Source organism: Lissotriton vulgaris, chromosome 1_1 (assembly GCF_964263255.1).
Source record: "Lissotriton vulgaris chromosome 1_1, aLisVul1.2, whole genome shotgun sequence".
Taxonomy (NCBI): domain Eukaryota; kingdom Metazoa; phylum Chordata; class Amphibia; order Caudata; family Salamandridae; genus Lissotriton; species Lissotriton vulgaris.
Genome location: NC_141685.1, coordinates 1,300,861,193 through 1,300,880,318, shown reverse-complemented (window position 1 = coordinate 1,300,880,318; position 19,126 = coordinate 1,300,861,193). Strand labels below are relative to the sequence as shown.

At 47.2% G+C, this 19,126-nt stretch overlaps 1 protein-coding gene across 1 annotated transcript; it reads left to right on the top strand.

The window, feature by feature from the left end:
• The first annotated feature begins 510 nt into the window (after positions 1-510).
• On the top strand, positions 511-16,244 carry SLC61A1 (solute carrier family 61 member 1). Its single transcript, XM_086965448.1, has 2 exons — positions 511-597; positions 14,578-16,244. The coding sequence occupies exon 2, from the start codon at positions 14,622-14,624 to the stop codon at positions 15,990-15,992; it is 1,371 nt and encodes a 456-aa protein (XP_086821574.1). The 5' UTR covers positions 511-597; positions 14,578-14,621; the 3' UTR covers positions 15,993-16,244.
• Positions 16,245-19,126: the final 2,882 nt, after the last annotated feature.

The following is a 19,126-nucleotide window of genomic DNA, read 5'->3' as shown; positions in this document are numbered from 1 at the left end:
CTAGACGCGTTTGCAGATTGTCTGTACATTGTGAATGGAACTTGTAGTAATATGAACATTTATTAGGCGAGGTATGTTGAGCGTGAGGTGCGGTGTTTGGGTACAAAGAATCGCGTTGGAATGAGAGCACGGAGACTATTAAGGAAATATCGCGATTGAGGCCGTTTTTTATATAAACTTCAAGTAACACCACAACTATCACCATTCAAAGATGGCTGCGACGTTGTCTTTAGTTGGTAGGTTGGGTGCGGGGAGGGTTGTCTGTACATTGTGAATGGAACTTGTAGTAATATGAACATTTATTAGGCGAGGTATGTTGGGAGTGGGGTGCGGTGTTTGGGTACAAAGAATCACGTTGGAATGAGAGCACGGAGACTTTTAAGGAAATATCGCGATTGAGGCCGTTTTTTATATACCTTAAGTAACACCACAACTATTACCATTCAAAGATGGCTGCGATGTTGTCTTTAGTTGGTAGGTTGGGTGCGGGGAGGGGTAGAGCCGGATCCCGGAAGCGGAAGTTCTGACTTCCGGGTGTGGGGAGAACGAGAAAGCTAAGCTTACAAGAATCACTACCCCTGGGAAGGGGTGAGGTTGGTGAGTAATCGCTTGAGATGTGAAAGAGTTAAAGATCCATGACTTCTAGTTAACATGAGATTAGGACGAAAAATCGCTATGGTTGGATATCTTTGTAGGTGGCTGTGGTACGATGGGTCTGAGTTGTCAGTGAGTGGTTGGGACGTTCGTGAGTTGCAGATGGTGGGAGACTGGGGGCATGGGACACGGAGGCTTCGATTTAACTTATAAAAGTATGTAATCACTAGTCCAATATATGTGCTTCCTGTTCGTAATTTTGTGTTTTTACCACGCTCAAAGCAACATTTTAAACCAAGAAAGTGGGGGTTTTGGGGAAAAAAGGAAGAATAGATTTCGTGCGGGAGAGAGCTCAAATAAAACCGTTTTAGGTTCGAAAACCAGGTGTCTCCCTGCGGAATCGGGTCTATTGCCATATAGGTTACCTGTTACCAGCCAGTAGACACTTCATTCATATTTTGTGCATCATAGAGTGACCAGACGACTTTAAGTCACAAGGATAGCAGTTTTCCATCCCAAACTATCTTTATCACAATATGGGTCTTCGTACCTTTGCTTGAACTGAAACCATCAAAAAGCAGTGTTTAGTTAACTGACGTCCCAACAATGTTAACGTGATGTCCTTGTGGCATGTAGCTATCTGGTTATGGTATTCCATACTTCTGAGTAACCGTTTTGGGTTTTCGTTAAGATAGGAGAACTGAAGCATAGAGACACAAATTTATTTGCCTAGGTCCACAGCTTGAATTGTTGGAGAAGCAAGGATTTAAAGTAGGTCTCCTGAAGCGTAGTCTGCAACTTAGCTACAGAGGATGCATTAACTGTCTGATCGGTTTAGGGTTAACTAAAAATGGGCAAGTCTGAAGGCACTGTTGCTCTAGGCGTTGTCTCCCACAACAATGCTTATAATATTTATGTGGATTTTTATTTGATTTAGACTTTTTTGTAAGATAATATTGCAGACTTTGCAATCAAATCGATATCTTTCTGCATGCTGCTGTTCGTGCTGGCAAACTTAACGGTTCTGGCGTGGTATTAGTAATGTTTGCATTTTCCTACGCGTGTATCCATTTCTTAAAATATGATAGATACCGGAGTTGATTTAATTCTGTCCTCAAATTATTACACATGATAGATGTCTCAGGCCCAGCCTCACGTGACTGACAGGCTTTCTCCAAATCCCTCACACACCTCAGCATCTACTAAAATGATATCCTGCATCAACTATATATTTATGCCAGCCGTGGACGTCTCCGCCGCGGTGGGAGCCATTATGTTCCCCTGTGGCATTTCAAAACACTCTCCACCGCTCCTTTGGCTTGGGACCCCAAAGCGCCATAAGCAACCCATGTGGCATCTGAATACCGGGTTCCTTGTGGACCAATTGTTCAATGAGCTTTACTCATATTTTGAAACCAATGAAAGGCTGTTCAGAAATCTGGTGCGCTCTGGTCAACCAGTAATGCGACAACTGGAGGAAGAGCAAAGGCTTAACTCAAGCAAGCAGACAAAAAGATAAGCAACAAGGCATAGTAGAACTTGAAAACCGCATACTCAAGTGTGAGTCTTAGGCTGGCTTCAAACAACTGAAGCGTTGACCCGACAACTGGAATTAGATAGGGCAGCTTTACGTCAACTGATCTTCCAAAATGCCCTGCAATGCTGGCATGCCACTTCCCAACAAAGATATGAATACAGCGATAAAAGTAACATGCTTCTTTATCGCCTGGCAAATAAGAGCATTAGTTCTAGGCTTGAACTTGCCCTGGTGGACGCAACAGGATCCCTGGTCATGACTACCAAAAAAATTGCGACAATTTTCGTAGACTATTACAAACATTTATGTGCCCATCAGCCGTGGGCTTCTCCTGAACTTGCCCAAACACTGCTCTCTGACGTGCCCCTCCCCTGTCTGACTCGGGTCCAGCAAAAGGCCCTGGAGGATTCGATCACTGAAGGTGACATTCATACTGCCATTCAAGACTTGAAAACTGCAAGAAAATAAACGAGGCCTGGATGGCTTCCTTCTGGAGTACTATGCTAAACTGCGTGACATTGGGCATATACATTTCAACCCTGCCGGACCTCGCCCGCCCTCAACCATAACCCCTCTTAACAGGAACTAGAACCAGTCTGGCAGCATGTCAACATCTCCCCACTCAGCATCTTGGGTAGGGTTGATTAAGATGATGATATTGCCCCGTTTTCTTTATGTCCTGCATAACTGCCCGCTCCACATTCCCAATATGTAGTATAACAAGAAAGTGTTGTTGCTTAAGTCCTTTCAGTGGTGGGGCCGCCGCCCCCGCATCGCCCAGACTAAGTGTCGCTGGACTCTATAAGATTGGGGCGGTGGCCATCCATCTGTACTACTGGGCGTCCCACCTATTGATCATAAATGACATGTGGTTGGGATGATTCAGCGCGTCAACTAGAACTGTCCAGCCTCAATCTTGATGGGGTGATTCATCATTCATATGGTCGACCAGTCCATCTTACTCTCTCGGAGGTCACCTGAGTGATGCTCTTAGTGTGGAGAGGGGAACACGATTCACAGGCTGGGACAAGCTTCTTTCTCAGCAGACTCCCCTTTGGAGGGGGAGAAGGAGCAGGTGGCACGCTTGCAGGGATTTTGTTGCTGGGACTCAATAGGGATTATAGTGTTATGTAAATGTCATTGTACTTATAGAGCGCACTGTCACCAGACGGTCACCTTGCGGTGTCGCCTATTCGGCTTCCTGGCGATGATACTCATACCGCAGTGGAACCCCTCCTGGCTTTCCCTGTGAAGTGTCCACTCCTGGGCACCCCCAGGGTGAAGCCAGGCATCCTTAGCGCTGTTGGGGCCGGTGTGGAGGCTAAGCAAGCTATTGCCCAGAGTTGCAGCGTGGGGCCCGTGATTAGAATAGGCACCGAGGCGAGAATTAACAGGTCCAAGGAAATTGACTCCAGACCCCGCCGAGGCGGGAATCGAACCTTGGTCCTCGGCCAGAACTCTGCATTGCAGTGTTGGGGGACGTGGGGTAGGGATCTACCATATATTCCTTCACCAACCTCCAAGCTCATTTTACTATCTCCCAAACTCAGTTCCTCAAGTATCTATAATTGTGTTATGCTCTGGGTCACTGAAGCATTTTCTTAAATGAATTGCCAGACTTTAGCCCCTTATAGACGCAACTGTTAATGGGGGGGGATTGGGTCGAGGGCATGTCTCCCAGCTGTACACCGAACCCTTGTATGTCACCCACCATAGACGCTGGATCTGAAAATGGGAGAGAGGGGTCAGGGAGATGGAGGAGGCTGAATGGCAAGAGGCCTGCATGGCTCCTAGAGAATTAGTGACATCAGCATCCTCTCAAATCCCAGACGTGCCCACTGCCAGTCTCCAGCGGCAGACCTTTTTTTTACATGGTGTGGCTATGTCTTGAGATTTCCTAATACTGGACCCATATAAGTACCCCTCTCTTGTTGATTCTTGATAAACCAATCACACTGACTCCGAAAGTGGATCTGCTGGGGATAATGGATTATTTTTGGGGGATGCGGGAGACAGGGTGTTGGTGGGATTTGCCGCTCTAGTGGCCAAAAGAGAGACATCACAATCCTGGAAGCGGCCAGACCCACCGAGTTTAAAGTTTTGGTGAGCTGGTATGAACTTGTGTTTGGCACACCGCCAAACAGGTGGAAACGTATATATATTGCCCGGGGGGTTCCGCTGAAATTCTCTGTAATGTGGGGTAAATGGTGGGGCTATTAGGGATTGTCTGTCATATTGGGAACTATCAGCCAGATTTATCAACCAAATTTGCGATCGCAATAGCTGCTAATTAGCTATTGCGATCGCAATTAAAAGAAAACCAATTCATGATCAAAAAAAGTCCAAAATTGCGACATCGCAAAAAAATATTTTGCGAATTCGCAAAATAAATCGCAGAATCTAGGTGGAACCCCTTTAGCGATTCAGAAATAGCGAGAATCCAAGGATTCTGCGAAATATTTTGCGAACTCGCTAAATAATCGCAAACGCAATTCATGAAAACCCGCAAATAGTGAAAATCGCTATTTGTGACGCGCAATTTAAGGAGAACCCAAACCAGGTAGTAACCATGAAGTCCATACCAAAAAAAAAAACGAAACTAGCCCCAGGTGCTGGCCTGACCAAACACACTTAAGAAGACACAGTAGGATCATGTGGACCCACACAATGCCAGGACTCTACATGGTGGTCAGGCGGCGAAGGCTCCAGGCGGCGAAGGCTCCAGGCTGCAGCAAGGAACAGACGCAGGATCCATGAGCGAATATTCCACCAGCGGATCACCCTTCTGGTCCAAACTGAGGAGCAAATCTACTCCAAGTACCGCCTGAATGGGGCAATGATCACCAAGCTGATCCGGGACCTAGACCCCCTGATGCACCCAACAAGGAGGGGGACCAATGCCGTGCCCACCCATGTCCGTTCTTGTACAGCCTGCACCTCCTGGCCTCTGGAAGCTTCCAAGGGGTAGTTGCTGTTGCAAGGGGGATCTCCCAGAGCATCATGTCCCGCTGCCTAAGGAGTTTCCTGGAGGCAATGCTGACCCGACTACACCATCACATCACATTCCCGACCACCCAACAGGACTTGAATCAAACCAAGCTTGATTTCTACAACATTGCGCAATTCCCACATGTAATAGGATGCATTGACTGTACCCACATCTGCCCACCTGCAGAAACAGAATACATGTACCGGAACCGCAAGTCCTACCACTCCCTGAATATCCAGATGGTGTGCAACGCTAATACAATCATCACGGACATAGTGGCACAATACCCGGGGAGCACACATGACTCCTTCATATTCCGGCACAGCGGCATGCACACACGACTGGCCAGGGGAGACTTTGGCGAAGGACACATTCTAGGTAAGTTCACATGCCAACAAATAGTACATTGTGACCATGTAGCTGCGCATAACAGGCACTAACCCTCTGCTCCTATCATTCAGGTGACAGTGCCTACGGTCTCCGTGAGTACCGCCTCACCCCATACCTCAACCCTGCCATACCGCAGCAACGGCGTTACAATGATGCACACATCCGCACAAGAAATTGCATTGAGAGGACATTTGGGCTTTTGAAGAGCCGATTCCGCATACTTCACAAGACTGGTGGGGCCCTCAAATACCAGCCTGAGGTGTGCTGCCGCATCGTGGCCGTGTGTGCAATACTCCACAACATTGCTACCAAGCGCAGGATACCTGTAGAGATCTCTGGCAGTGAGTTGGAAGGGGACAACCGCCCACCTGCACATGTGCGTCATGCACGCGGGGAGAATCCTGCTGAAGGACATAGGCGCCGCAATCAAATCACAATTAACTGTTTCTAGTGCGCCCACTCCCCTCACCCAACACTTCACTCATGCATGACAATTGAAATAATGACATGAGTCAGATTAACTGGTACTGAATATATATTATTGTTAATTTCACAATAATGTGTCATTTTTTCTTACAGTTACATGAGATCTGTATTGAGTCATACATCCCCATGTATGTGAGGAGAGCATGCTTGTTTCATCAGCATGGCCCTGCATGGTACACAATAAATTGTCAGTGGAGCTTCCGGGCGGACGCTCCCAGTCGTCTTTCCACCTCTTCCTCAGCATTTGCCTGTGAGGCAGCAGTGGGCCTGGTGCTGCGGCGGGGTACTGTCACCAGTGGCAACGACAGGCTGCTGTGGCTGAAATTGTCCTCACTTGCGTCATCCCCCCCACCTGCCTGGCCACGGCCGGTCGACTGCAGACTCTGCACTGCAGTGGTGACTTGCTCCAGTGCCCTAGCGACATCCTGGCAGCATTGCACCATTTGTATTTGCATTGCCAACGAGCGACGTGAGAGTTGGGAGGTGGCATTCCAAATAATGTAGTTCGAGCGTGTGTACGCTGACAGGCGGGTCAGCAGCTGGCGGTGGCGGTTGACGTCCCGCTGGGTCAACATGATCTGGGTGTTTTCCTCCACAGCAGCGGTCATCCTCTCCATTCTGTTAGAGAGCTGTCCCACATTCCGTGCAGTCTTGTGCAGCTGCAAGTGGATGGCTGCAAGGTGACGGGCCTGCTTTTGGTATACGCGGAGCATACGATGCTCAATTGACAGGCCAGGTACCAGCATATTCACCCCCTGCCGGCGTGTGGTGTTGTCACGCGGCTCCCTCACCAGTCCGCTGGACTGTGATTTCACAGTGGCTGTGCGCCTTATTTGCTTCCGTGCAGCAGCTGTAGTTGTCAGTGCCACTGGCATGGGTGTCACACGGGGTGGTTGTGGCGTGCCTGTTGTTGCTGGGGTGGCCCTGTCCACAGGGGCAGGTGGTGGTACTACTGCTGGTGCTGGCCCTGATGGTCCTGGTTGAGGGGAAGGATGGGCGTCTCCCTCGGTGTCTTCGGGATTGTCGTCTATTTGCAGGGCCTCACTATCAGTGCTGGGTTCTTCAGCGCCACCTGAGATGTAAAGTGGACGGTGATTATTGACATGTATCTTGCACATGGAAGGTTGCTACAGGCATGCAGGCTAGAATTCCCTGACTGGCTGTAGAATTGACTCTCACTGGACAGGTCTGGCTGTATGGGGCTAAATGGAAATTGTGGTCAGACTACACGTCCCACAATGCAATAGGGCTTTTCTGGTGTGCATGGGATGGGCTGCATGACTCAGGTTTCTAATGGGTAGCTCTGGGGTCATGGCCATTGTTAGGGGGACAGGGTCGCAGTCGCATGGCACTTACCTTGGGATTCTTGGGTGGGTCGGGAGGAGTCCAGCCGGGTTACTCCCACGCATGCCTTGGGATTCAGGGTGTCCTCCACAAGGTCCTCCAGTGGGGTGTTGGGTGGTACGGTGGGCTCTCCTCCACCAGTTGCAACACGCTCCCCCAGCCTCTCTGCAATCCTTTCCTTGGTACGCCCTCTGAGGTCATACCACCTCTTCCTCAAGTCATCTATGGAGCTCTGGGTCACTCCAACTGCATTTACTTTGGCGCGGATGCGCATCCAAATGCGCCTTTTCTCCGCCTCAGGCACCCTCCTTGTGTCCTACCCAAAGAGCCGGTCATGGTCTTAGCTCACTCCCTCAATTAAGAATTCCAATTCTTGCTCAGAGAATTTGATTTTTACATTTCCTTCCTGTGGAACTGCTCCCTGCTGCTTCCTGGGACATTTTCTGCTGTGGGGTGTCTCCTGAATTTGAGCTGGAGGTGGCCTGGAGTAGAGCTCTGGCCAGTGCTGCTTCCACTTCAGGCTCAGTATGCAGAATGAGGGAGGGAACTGCCTGCTTCCTGGTTGTGATGTCATCACTGTGCTCGAAATGCGACATCCCGTTTTTGCGATCTCGCAATTAGCGAGATCGCAATTTGCGATTTCAGTAATTGGGAGATCGCAATTTATTCTCAGAAAAAGGCCGATTCTGCAAGTTATTTAGCGATTTGAGCAAAATCGCAAACGGCAATTGCGGCCGTTTGCATTCGCTTTTTTTGGTCGCATTTGTTAATGAATCCCATTCTGCGAATTCTAAATTGCGATTCGGTATTTCTCGCAATTTATAATTCGCAGAATTTGGGTTTCATGAATCTGGGGGTATGCCTTGAACTTTTGTCCTAAAAGTGTGATGGGTTGCTGGTGGGAGCGGGTGGGGAGGCAACTGGATTAAGGGGCAATGGTTATGTTTATGGTGTTTTTCTGATACATTGTCATTAATACCATAAAAACATTTTTTTACGTACATTTAAATAAAAAAGCCAAAGGACCATTACATTGAGCACAGATTGTTCAGTGTTCATGCGGAAAATAAGTAATTTAATTTCACCTCCACAGGGATGTAGAATTCCTTTACCCCATTGCCCAGGACATATTGTTTGTTGTCCATGACCACAAGTTTTGATGTTTTTTGTGGGCAGTGCATTGGTAGGCCTAATCCATGTTGCACAAAGACTTTGACTGTCAGATTACAGTACCACATTGATCTGTGAAAGAGGATGGTCTTCCACTAAGGCATGGTTTGTATCCATATAGTAAAGTTATTCAAATTTGCACATGAGTCTTTAAATGCAAATCCTTTAGCATTGTGATGAGCTTCCCAAGAAAATGTTGCAGCTCAGCTTGCATTACTGACAGTGGTTCCAGTAATAATGAGTTTACCCGTTTGCGTAAATTAAGAATTTGTGGCTGTTTATAATGTTCCAAAATGCTACATAGTTATATGCAAATTAATGCTTAGCATGATAACTAGATTCTTGGTTGTTTCAGTTTCAAGCTACAATGTACACCAAACAAATTTACAGCTCGAGAAAACATTTAAGAAAACTGCCGTTACAAATACCCATTTCTTTGAGGCATCATTTAGTACAACGTGTTTGATGCATGTCAGTATATGGAACTTCCAATCACTTCCCTCTCCCCCCATTCCCCCAGCTGACTTCCTGGTAGTCCGCTCTCTTTCATTTCCCCCCCCCCATCACTTGCCTGTTAATGTACCGCCCTCCTCAGCCCTCGCCCTCATTCCTGCCGGCATTCCAAGACCTGTTGGCCAACTTGGCGGTCAACTATGCCTCGGTCTTGGTGCTAGGGGACTTTAATTACTGGCCCTCAGACCCCCATGAGTGCTCAGCCTCAAAAGAATTCACAGATTGCCTTTCATCCTTCAATTTCGTGTCACACATATCCGTCCCCACTCATTCCCATGGACACACACTGGACCAGGTCTGGTCCCTCAACCTTCCTGTGGCCTCGGCTGTTGTCTCGCCGTGCCCATGGTCCGACCATGCCCTAATCTCCTTTTTCATTCTCCGCAACCTGATGCCTAAAACTCCGCACGCCAAAAACACCTGGGCACGGAACTGGAATAGACTGGATTATCCCTCCTTGACCTCCCTGCTCCGCAATTCTACCCCTACTCTTGCTGGCTTACCATCTGCCTCTCAAGCCAAGGCCATCAACACCTGGCTGGCTGAAGGCTGCGACTCAGTGGCGCCCCTACGCCGCATTTCCATCCGCCGACCTAAGGACTCCAATAGATGGTTCAATGACCACCTAAAAGATCTCAAACTGAGCGCCCGACGGGCGGAGAGGCAATGGAGGAAAAATTACAGTCCCCTATCAAAAACCCACTTTTTATCAGCACTGGCTGAATACAAAACAGCAATCCTGGCTGCAAAAACCACCTACTTTTCGTTAAAAATAACTTCTGCAGAAAACAAATCCAGGGAAATCTTCGGCATAGTGAATGACCTGGCATTCTCAGACCGAACTTCGCCCCATATCCCTCCCTCTCAGCCTCTCTGCGACCAGCTTAACACCTATTTTTTAGACAAAATAGCAACCATCAAGACCAACATCCCACCACCCTCGTCTGCCTTTGTCGATCCCTCCCCCCCTTCAGTTCTATACCCTCTTACCTCCATCCCCCCCTTCACTCAGGACTCTTTTCTGGAGATACTCCCCAAAGTGAAGTCGGGGTCTCCCGCGGACGTCTGCCCGGCACGAGTCCTGCAGCAAATTTACTCCAGCTGCCCTGACCCCCCCATTGCCTTCCTCAACAGCTCCCTGACACAGGGCGTAGTGCCCTCTGCGCTAAAGGCAGCTACCATAGTGCCCATCCTGAAAAAACCTGGCGCTGACCCTTCCATCTCGGCCAACTACCGCCCCATCTCCCTGCTACCCTTTCTGGGCAAGGTGATGGAACGCCACGTTACCGCGGCACTCAGCGCCCATGTTGAGGCAAATGGGGGACTGGCATCCCGCCAAGCCGGGTTCCGTCCCAGGCATTCGACCAAATCAGTCGTGGTCTCAGTCTTAGACAAACTCAGAAAGGGCATGGATGAGAACAAACACCAGGCACTGGTCCTCCTTGATCTCTCCGCCGCCTTTGACACGGTGGACCATACCATCTTACTTACCCGTGTCAAGGCAGCCGGCATCGGGGGATCAGCTTTGATCTGGCTCTCCTCCTTTCTGAGAGACCGCACTCAGGCGGTCCGGCTAGGCGACTTCACGGCCACTCCTCTCCCTGTCACCTGCGGTGTTCCCCAGGGATCCTCTCTCTCCCCCTTACTTTTCAATCTTTATATCTTTCCTCTCATCTTCGCACTCCAGCAGCTGGAGGTCACCGTCTATAATTACGCGGATGACCTCCAGCTCATCTTTGATCTGTCCCTTTCTCCTCTCTCTGTCTCTAACTTCCAGTCAACTATGACATTCATCAGGGACTGGATGAACCACAACCACCTCAAGCTGAACCCGGATAAAACCGAGCTGGTTCTCACTGGTGGTTCGTCCAGCCCCTGGAACTCTCTCTTCTGGCCCCCCTCTCTTGGTCCCGCACCGACCCCCTCCACCACGGTCAAAACACTCGGTGTCAAAATAAACAACCAGCTCACCCTCCATTCACAAATTAGTTCCGTGGTATCCTCCTGCTTCCTCACTCTCCGCACCATCCGCACTGTTTCCCGCTTCTTTTCCCCCCAGGCACTTAAGATCATCATGGCCGCACTAGTGATATCGCGACTGGACTACGCAAACGCTCTCTACCATGGCATCCCCGCGTACAGTTTGCGTAGACTCCAGACTATCCAGAACCAGGCAGCCCGGCTGGTGTACGGCCTCCCTCGTTATCACCATTCCACCCCTCTTCTCAGGGAGCTTCACTGGCTCCCTGTAAAAGAACGTTCCCTCTTTAAGATAGGCTGCATGGTCTTCCAGGCCCGCCAGGGCACTGCCCCCGCTTTCATCTCCTCATTAATCAATCCCTATGTACCTGCAAGAGAACTTCGGTCTTCCTCCAAGTACCTCCTTCAGATCCCTCGATTCACTCGTAAAAAGTGGGGCGGGGCCAATTTCTCCACCCTGGCTCCAACTTTCTGGAACTCACTCCCTGATCACCTCCGCTCTGCCACCCAGTATCTCCCCTTTCGTAGAGATCTGAAAACGTTCCTCTTCAGCCAGGCCTTCCCCACTTAAACTTTCTCAATACCCCCTTCATCTTCTCTTGGTCTTTTTTCCTCAGTTGCCGATCCCCTAGCGCCAAGAAACCGCAAGGTGTACGCTGCGCTCTAGAAATATTTTAAATTAGAAATTAGAAATTATGGAACAAGATAGCAGTTTGAGAAATAGCCTAAAACCTTTTTTAACGAACATGAACATAAATTAGGGGCCTGATTCTTGAAGAGAGTCACAAAAGGCCACATATTGGTATCTGTTCTTTCAGTGGCATAGACTTAGATTTTGAGGAATTCACAAGCGTTTGCAAGGGGAGAACTGGAATCTATACTCCTAGTAAACTGTTGTGAATTCCATTTTGCATGAGCAAATGTAAGCATGTGCTGTGTACTTTTATTTACTCAGTTTACACTAGGACTACGAGTAATATGTGTTAAGCATAAATAGTCCATTTGCAGTAAAATCTGTTGTTCGCAACATTTTAGGTTGCAAACTTTGCCAGACTATTTGCAACAAAAAAAGGATACAGTTGGCATCAAAATTCAAAACCTGGTGAAAAAATCTGTTGGACATGCGACAAACGTATTAACTCTGCAATAAATATATGCACCAGAATAGACCATTCAAAAAACTGTTAGAAAATATATTTGACTGTAATGGCATAAAGCCCTTCAAGGAGTTATATGCAAGATTACACTTGCTTAATAAAAACGTCACAGAGCCCTAATATACACCTATATATTTGCTGACATGAAGATTTTGCATGAGATTATAAAATTCACTTTCCCTACACTACGTTCTCGAGAAAATGTTAGTCCCCTTGTGTCAGGAATACATTTCCAACCTTCCTTAGTGTGGTAAAAGATTGGAAAGAACTTGAGGAATACCATTAAATATGTTAGTTTGTGAATCTGCAAAAACTTACAGGGATTTCCAAGCCTGCAACTATTGCGTCCTTCCTGTTTCTAGCCCTTGTTTGTAGATTGGTGGTTAAATAAGAGCCTTGCTAGAATTCAAACCCTGACATAAGTCTAACCTAATCCGATAGGCTATTATCAGAGCTCTGATACTATGAGAACTCTGCCATAATGTGTCACCTCACTGCATCATTCCAAAAGTGACAAGTGGATTTACTAAAGCACCCCATTCCTTTTACAAGTAGATTGTTTATTTAATACCACAACCCTACCTCCAACTGGTAAGACTACACCCTAATTTCCAAGCAGTGTTCTCAGGTTTACCTGTTATGTTACTCTCATGTATGTGGCATGCATTCTGCCTTGCAGCACTAATGGAGTGTGACACTTTCTAACATTGTTCTTGAGGATTCTATTGCATCCTAGAGTCTGCCTGGTTGCAGATTGGGATTATTCCAAACTTTACTCACATGAACTCACTAATGTGGTACCCGTTCCTATAAAATTTATGTTTTTGACCCCGAGCCTAATGCACAAAGAAATCTTGACATAGTTTGGTGGACCTACTTCTTGGGTTTGGACAGATTTACATCAATAAAACTACAATACTAGTCTTATTTATTGTCAGTTTTCATCACCATCAAGAATTAGATCACTTATTACCTAGATGCCGCTGGCTGCTGTCATATTTTCACATAACCATGAGCCTCCAGTTATAGTTCATACATTAACACACACACACACTGATCGCCAAAGTATATTTACATATGCTGGCAAAGGGATGTTAGGGCTTTAGATTGGTATAGAGTAGGGCATAGGTCTCTCAAATAGTAGAGGTTCAGGGCTCACGTGTGGCAAGGGAGGAGTAGTTTTAGTGGTAAGTGGTGGGACGTCTTGAGATGGCAATGAGTGAACTCTGAGGTGACAAGGGGTTGGGGACTCTGGAGTGACACATGGTGGAGGACTTACAAGTGGAAGATGGCAGGGAACTTCCTAGCAGCAAATGCAGTGGTTCCCCCTTGTGGCAAAGTGGTACAGAAGTCTGAGGTTGAATGGGTGTGAACTCCTTGGTGATACAGAATAGGTAAATCAGGGTGGGCACTCAGGAGAGTATTATACAGGGGTGGATCATTGAGAACTTGGGCATTCGGATTGCCGAGTGTGTTAGTTCTAAGATGGCGGGACTTTGTGTGTAATAGTCAGGCATCTCTTTGGTTGCAGACGAGTTGAACGTTGGTGATCGACTGTGTGGCTCAGGTAGCAACATGTGGGGGTTCTGAGGAGGCAAAGGACTTCAGGGTGACAGATGGTGGGATACTTTGGTAACATGGAGCTTGTGGATGGTAGAAGGCAAAGGACACAGTTTGGAACTACATTGACTGTCAGGAGACAGATGAGTGGGACTTAGCATGGAGTAGCACAGGATATTGTCTTTGGAGTGGCAGAGGATGTAAGTTAAATGGTTGAGGACTCTGGAACAGCAGTGAGACCAGGGCAGTTTGTGGTTCTAGGATGGATGGACTCAAGTGCAGATTTTGGGAGAGAGTGGTCTGTTCTGGGTTGGTAGAAGCTTGAGTGCTTTATGGTGTCAGAGGACCAAAGACCCCTGTGACAGGGATCCTGGGCTGATAGAGGATTCTGGTATCAGAGTTGAGATGTCTGAGTGACAGATAGTGAAAGTCTATGGGGTGGCATAGGGAGAGTTTTCCCTGGTGATAGATACTTGAGAGTATCTTGAGATCAGATGCTTTATTATTGGTTGGAGTGGCTACTGTTAAAGTGGGGAACTGTTGGTGGAAAAGGGACAAGTGCAAGAGAGTCTTATTTGGCAGTGGATGAAGATTCAGCAATATTGTGGGCTCAAACTGAAGAGGTAACACTTCAGTTATTGGTGTGGGGAGAACCTCAGAAAGAAGTCGTTGACATTCAGATAAGGTATGACTCTGGTATGTGAATGGTTGTCGGATTTTCAGATGGGACTGGATTTGGTATACAGGAATAGAAGCAGAGGAGAAATGGGAGGCAAGAACTAGAGTGAGGCTAAAGGATTAATGATTCAGTAGGCATTTTCATAATAACACCTGTACTTGTGTTTTTTGCCTCATAGTGACAAATACCTGCAGGACGTGCAGAATGTGGGAGTGACACAGGATGCTCATCACTGCTTACATCGCCTTTGTGGCCCTGCTTGCACTATGTGTGGGCCTGGAACTGTCTGCTTGCAGGTCCAAAGTGTCAAGCAAAACCTGCACCAACCCTGCATTCCTGAAATTCCAGGTGGACTACTATCAAGTGTACTTCTTAGCTCTTGCTGCAGACTGGCTGCAGGGTCCCTACCTCTACAAACTCTACCAGCACTACCACTTCTTAGAAGGTCAAATTGCCATCATCTACGTGTGTGGTTTTGCCTCCAGTGTGATCTTCGGTCTCTTTTCCACCTGCTTGGCCGACAGGCTAGGACGCAAGAAATCCTGCATTCTCTTTTCTCTGACTTATTCCATCTGCTGCATTACAAAACTCTCAACTGACTATTTTGTCCTCATAGTTGGGCGGATCCTTGGAGGCCTGTCCACCGCCCTTCTTTTTACTGCTTTTGAGGCTTGGTATGTGCATGAGCATGTGGAAAAGCATGATTTTCCACCAGAATGGGTCGCAGACACCTTCACTCGGGCCTCAGTTTGGAACAGCGTGATCGCCATTAGCGCTGGGGTGTTAGCAAATATCTGTGCAGAATGGCTCGGCTTTGGTCCGGTATCCCCCTTCATGGTCTCTATCCCTTTTCTTGCTCTGGTTGGTGTTTTTCTCATGAAGAACTGGGATGAGAATTATGGTAGGAAAAACTCATTTTCCCGATCCTGCATGGAAGGCCTCCGGTGCTTGTTGGCAGACAGACGAATACTTCTTTTGGGGACCATCCAGGCCTTGTTCGAGAGTGTCATTTATATATTTATTTTCCTCTGGACTCCTGTGCTCGACCCCTATGGTGCCCCTCTGGGAATTGTCTTCTCGAGTTTCATGGCAGCAAGTATGATTGGAGGCTCCCTATACCGAGTGGCGACTTCCAAGAAGTACCACTTGCAGCCAATACATATTTTATCTCTTTCAGTCCTTATGGTCTTCTTCTCTCTCTTCATGCTGACTTTCTCCACCTACCCGGGTCAGGAAAACCCATCCGAGTCTTTCTTGGCCTTCCTGCTCATTGAGCTAGCCTGTGGGCTCTATTTCCCCTCAATGGGCTTTCTCCGTCAGAAGGTCATCCCAGAAAAGGACCAGGTGGGTGTGTTGAATTGGTTCAGAGTGCCCCTGAACCTGCTAGCATGCCTGGGCATGCTCATCCTTTATGACAGCGACAACAAGACTGGCACCAGGAACATGTTCAGCATCTGTGCCATGCTGATGGTGATGGCCCTACTGGCTGTTGTTAGTTTTTTCACAGTGGTACGAAACGATGCTGAGCTGCGGGTAACACCTGCCTGCGGTGAGCTCCAGCCTGCATCAGAATCCCAAGTACCGGAGTTATAGGCCTCCTTCACAAATGCGACAAAGTACTTCTGGGACACTTAATAGGCCCAGTTAATGCTGGAGTCCTAGCGATTAAGGAGCCTTAGACTTTTCGTCCTGGGGTAGAAAAGACTTAAAGGTGTTTTTGTTATTGCATTCTGTGGTACCTTTAATGCATAATGCTTCTTGAGGAAGGCATACATCTCTGGCAGGATTTTCACTCCCATCTCCTGTTGCCATGCAGTGGTGCAATAAAGTGTATGATAGATGTAAGTGTGATTGCTTCTTTTCACAAAGCACTTAATACAGTTTCTATAATTACACATTGCTTTATTGTTTCTTTACCCCTTTGCAAACTTTACTTTCTGCTTGATCTCAAATTTTAAATATGGTATAAAAAAAGTGCGAAAAAGGTGAAGAACAAGGACCAATATGCTTTTTTAGTTTTCTTTTACTTGAGTCTTGCCTTTGCATCTTGACTTGGTGTGATCAACGTGTCATGCAACCTCGGGCGGTCCATTGGGGTTGAAGGCCCACGTCCCTCACAAACCGTGTCTGTCAGGCTGAACAAAGGCCAGCCTGACAAACACTGTTCATTTTCAGGTCAGGCAGCAAGGAGCCAGACATCTGCAGGCTCCTGGCTGCCTGAGCTGAACTTTGCTGGGATGAGGGAGGCACAGCTCCTGTGGGCGTGACCTCCTCAGCTCAGCAAAGGTCCCTGTGGCCCTCCACTCAATGACGATGGGTAGCGTCACTGATGGCCTCGCACCTTGGCGATTCATTTTTTAGCCCTGAAGCGCCCAGGGTCGAGTGTCAATCAGTGACACTTCATCACAGAATGGGGTGGGGTCAGCAGTCTCACTGACCCCATCCCACTCTGTGATGATGTTGGGACTGCTGCTTCCCTCATTGGCTGACCTTATGTCAAATAATGAGGGAAGGCAGCAGTCCCAAGCCTTCTGGAACCTCAGAGGCAGAGCTACAGGTAAGTGTGTTTTCTTGTAAATTAATGTTTGGTGTGTGCATGTAAGAATGTTTGGTAATGAGTGTTGTGAATGGATGTGTTTGTGTGTGTGTATGTGTGCGTGTGTGTTACCCGTCCGCTCACCCCCCTCCCTCCAAAACCTACTGGCCACTACTGGTGTCATGTTCTATTCTGATAACGGAAAACTTTTTGGTAGAAAGATGCCTGCTTCTAATAATGATAGCATTTGGCTTCGAAAGTAAACCAGGATACAATGCACAGAACCTTTACTTTGTACCTCTTTATCGTTTCCATTTTTCATGTTCTCTTCATCTCTCCAATTTGCCACTTTTTTGCTCTTGCTATTACCTGTGTTTATATAGGGAGTCAAGGTGAATCTGTGGGTGCGTTTATTGGTCATGAGGATACCTCTTCCTTACTGCTGTGCCACTTGTAGAGGTATTGAGGAACCAAAATCTACGGGTACCATTAAAACGATGAGTTGATGAACGTAGCTGCGTCTTGAGTCCAGCAGTAGATGAGGTTCTGAGCCCAGGGAGCCAGGCTGCCTGAGAGTGATATGCTACAAGCTGACAGCGGCATCTTAGAGCCTTACCAGGAGCTGGACCTTGCTGAGAACCAAACCTGCATGGCGCGAGAAGTATCCGCCGACCCTTGAGACAGCTGATCGGAGGTGTGTGTCCTGGTGCTGGACTGGTGGCAGGGAGCTGATGGAGGACTCATAAGTGTGTGCAAGAAGGTGAAGGTGGGCTCAATCTTTGCGCCTCGGGCCTGCTGGGAACAGAGGGCCATTGGAGCCACATTGAGGCATGGGCAGGCAGAGACATTATACATGACAAACTCAATCTTCAAGTCTTACTAGACTTCAGCATGGCTGTTCAGCCAGCATGGCGTGAGCATTTGCCTCTTCAAAGGAAACTCCAGGAAGCTGAAATTGTGCATGAAGTGCTGTAACCAGCACGCCAAAAAAACAATCTCTATACACGTAAACCAGCATATTTTTTTGAGCCTTTAGCAGGCACAGCTGTTCTATCAAAAGGAAAACTTGCTGAACCCATTCCAAAGAAAGACGTCCAGATGCATGCCTTCTATCAGTAACTAGAAGTGACATTGAGTGAGCTCATGTAATCATGCTGGGTTATATGGATGCACTAGAAACTTAAACATGGGGTTTTAGAGATAGGTCACACTGATGTAAAGTGTTTAAGGTCTAGCAATGCATTTGTAATATGCTGATGTAATTAAATTTCAGAAGTCTATGTATGGCAGTTGTCAGACATACTGAAATTCACATAGGGACTCCTTCACCTAGCAGTGAAGACAGCCCATCGGCACAGCTGCAGATGCTTCAGGGAAATACCCAGTGGAATCTTAAGATAAAGAAAAGGAGTGTTTTGCTAGGAAACATTTTAGAGCGTGGACTGGGAGGTTAAAACACCACTAGCGAAATTAGGAAGCTGGTTTGGGTGGGGGGAAGGTTGTTGGAGGTTGTTCTTGCATGACAATCACCGTCAGTTTACAGAGATTAGGAGAATTGACACACAGGCACGTAATTAATAAGATAAGACACATATGCATCCCAGTTAGTTTAGTCACAAGTATGTCTACATGACCACACTAGCTACAAGAGTCATGCAAATCATTACATGGAATATTAGGGGCCTGAATGACCCCCGGTATCAATATCCTGTATTAAAGTACCTGGATATACAATGTTTTTTTATAAAGTATTAAGTGATGTGCTCTTGAATTTCATCTCTTATCACAGCATAACTAAGCAAGATAGTTTAATCGCCATGGCAAGGGCAGATGGTGCCTTCTAGGGAGATCCAAATTCAGCAAAAGAGGTGAGTGATCAGAGAGTGTACAGAAGCCATAAATGTTCCCTCTCTTATTTCAGGTTTCCGGATTCTCTATATGTCTAGCATATCATGTTCTTTTAGTATATGATTCACAAGCGCTGTACTGGTACCTCTGTGTCTGTTGGTCACGTAGTATCTATCTAACCTTAGATTAAGTACCACATTGAAAAGTACCTGTCTAACCTTAGATTAAGTACCACATTTATTTATTTATTTATTTATTTATTTATTTATTTTAAAGGTTTATATAGCGCGAACAAGATCTTCGCAGATATCCGAGCGCTTTACATAGAATGGTACATGATGGA

Excerpts from the sequence above, each read along its gene's own strand:
- SLC61A1 (XM_086965448.1), top strand. The coding sequence starts at position 14,622 with ATGCTCATCACTGCTTACATCGCCTTTGTGGCCCTGCTTGCACTATGT.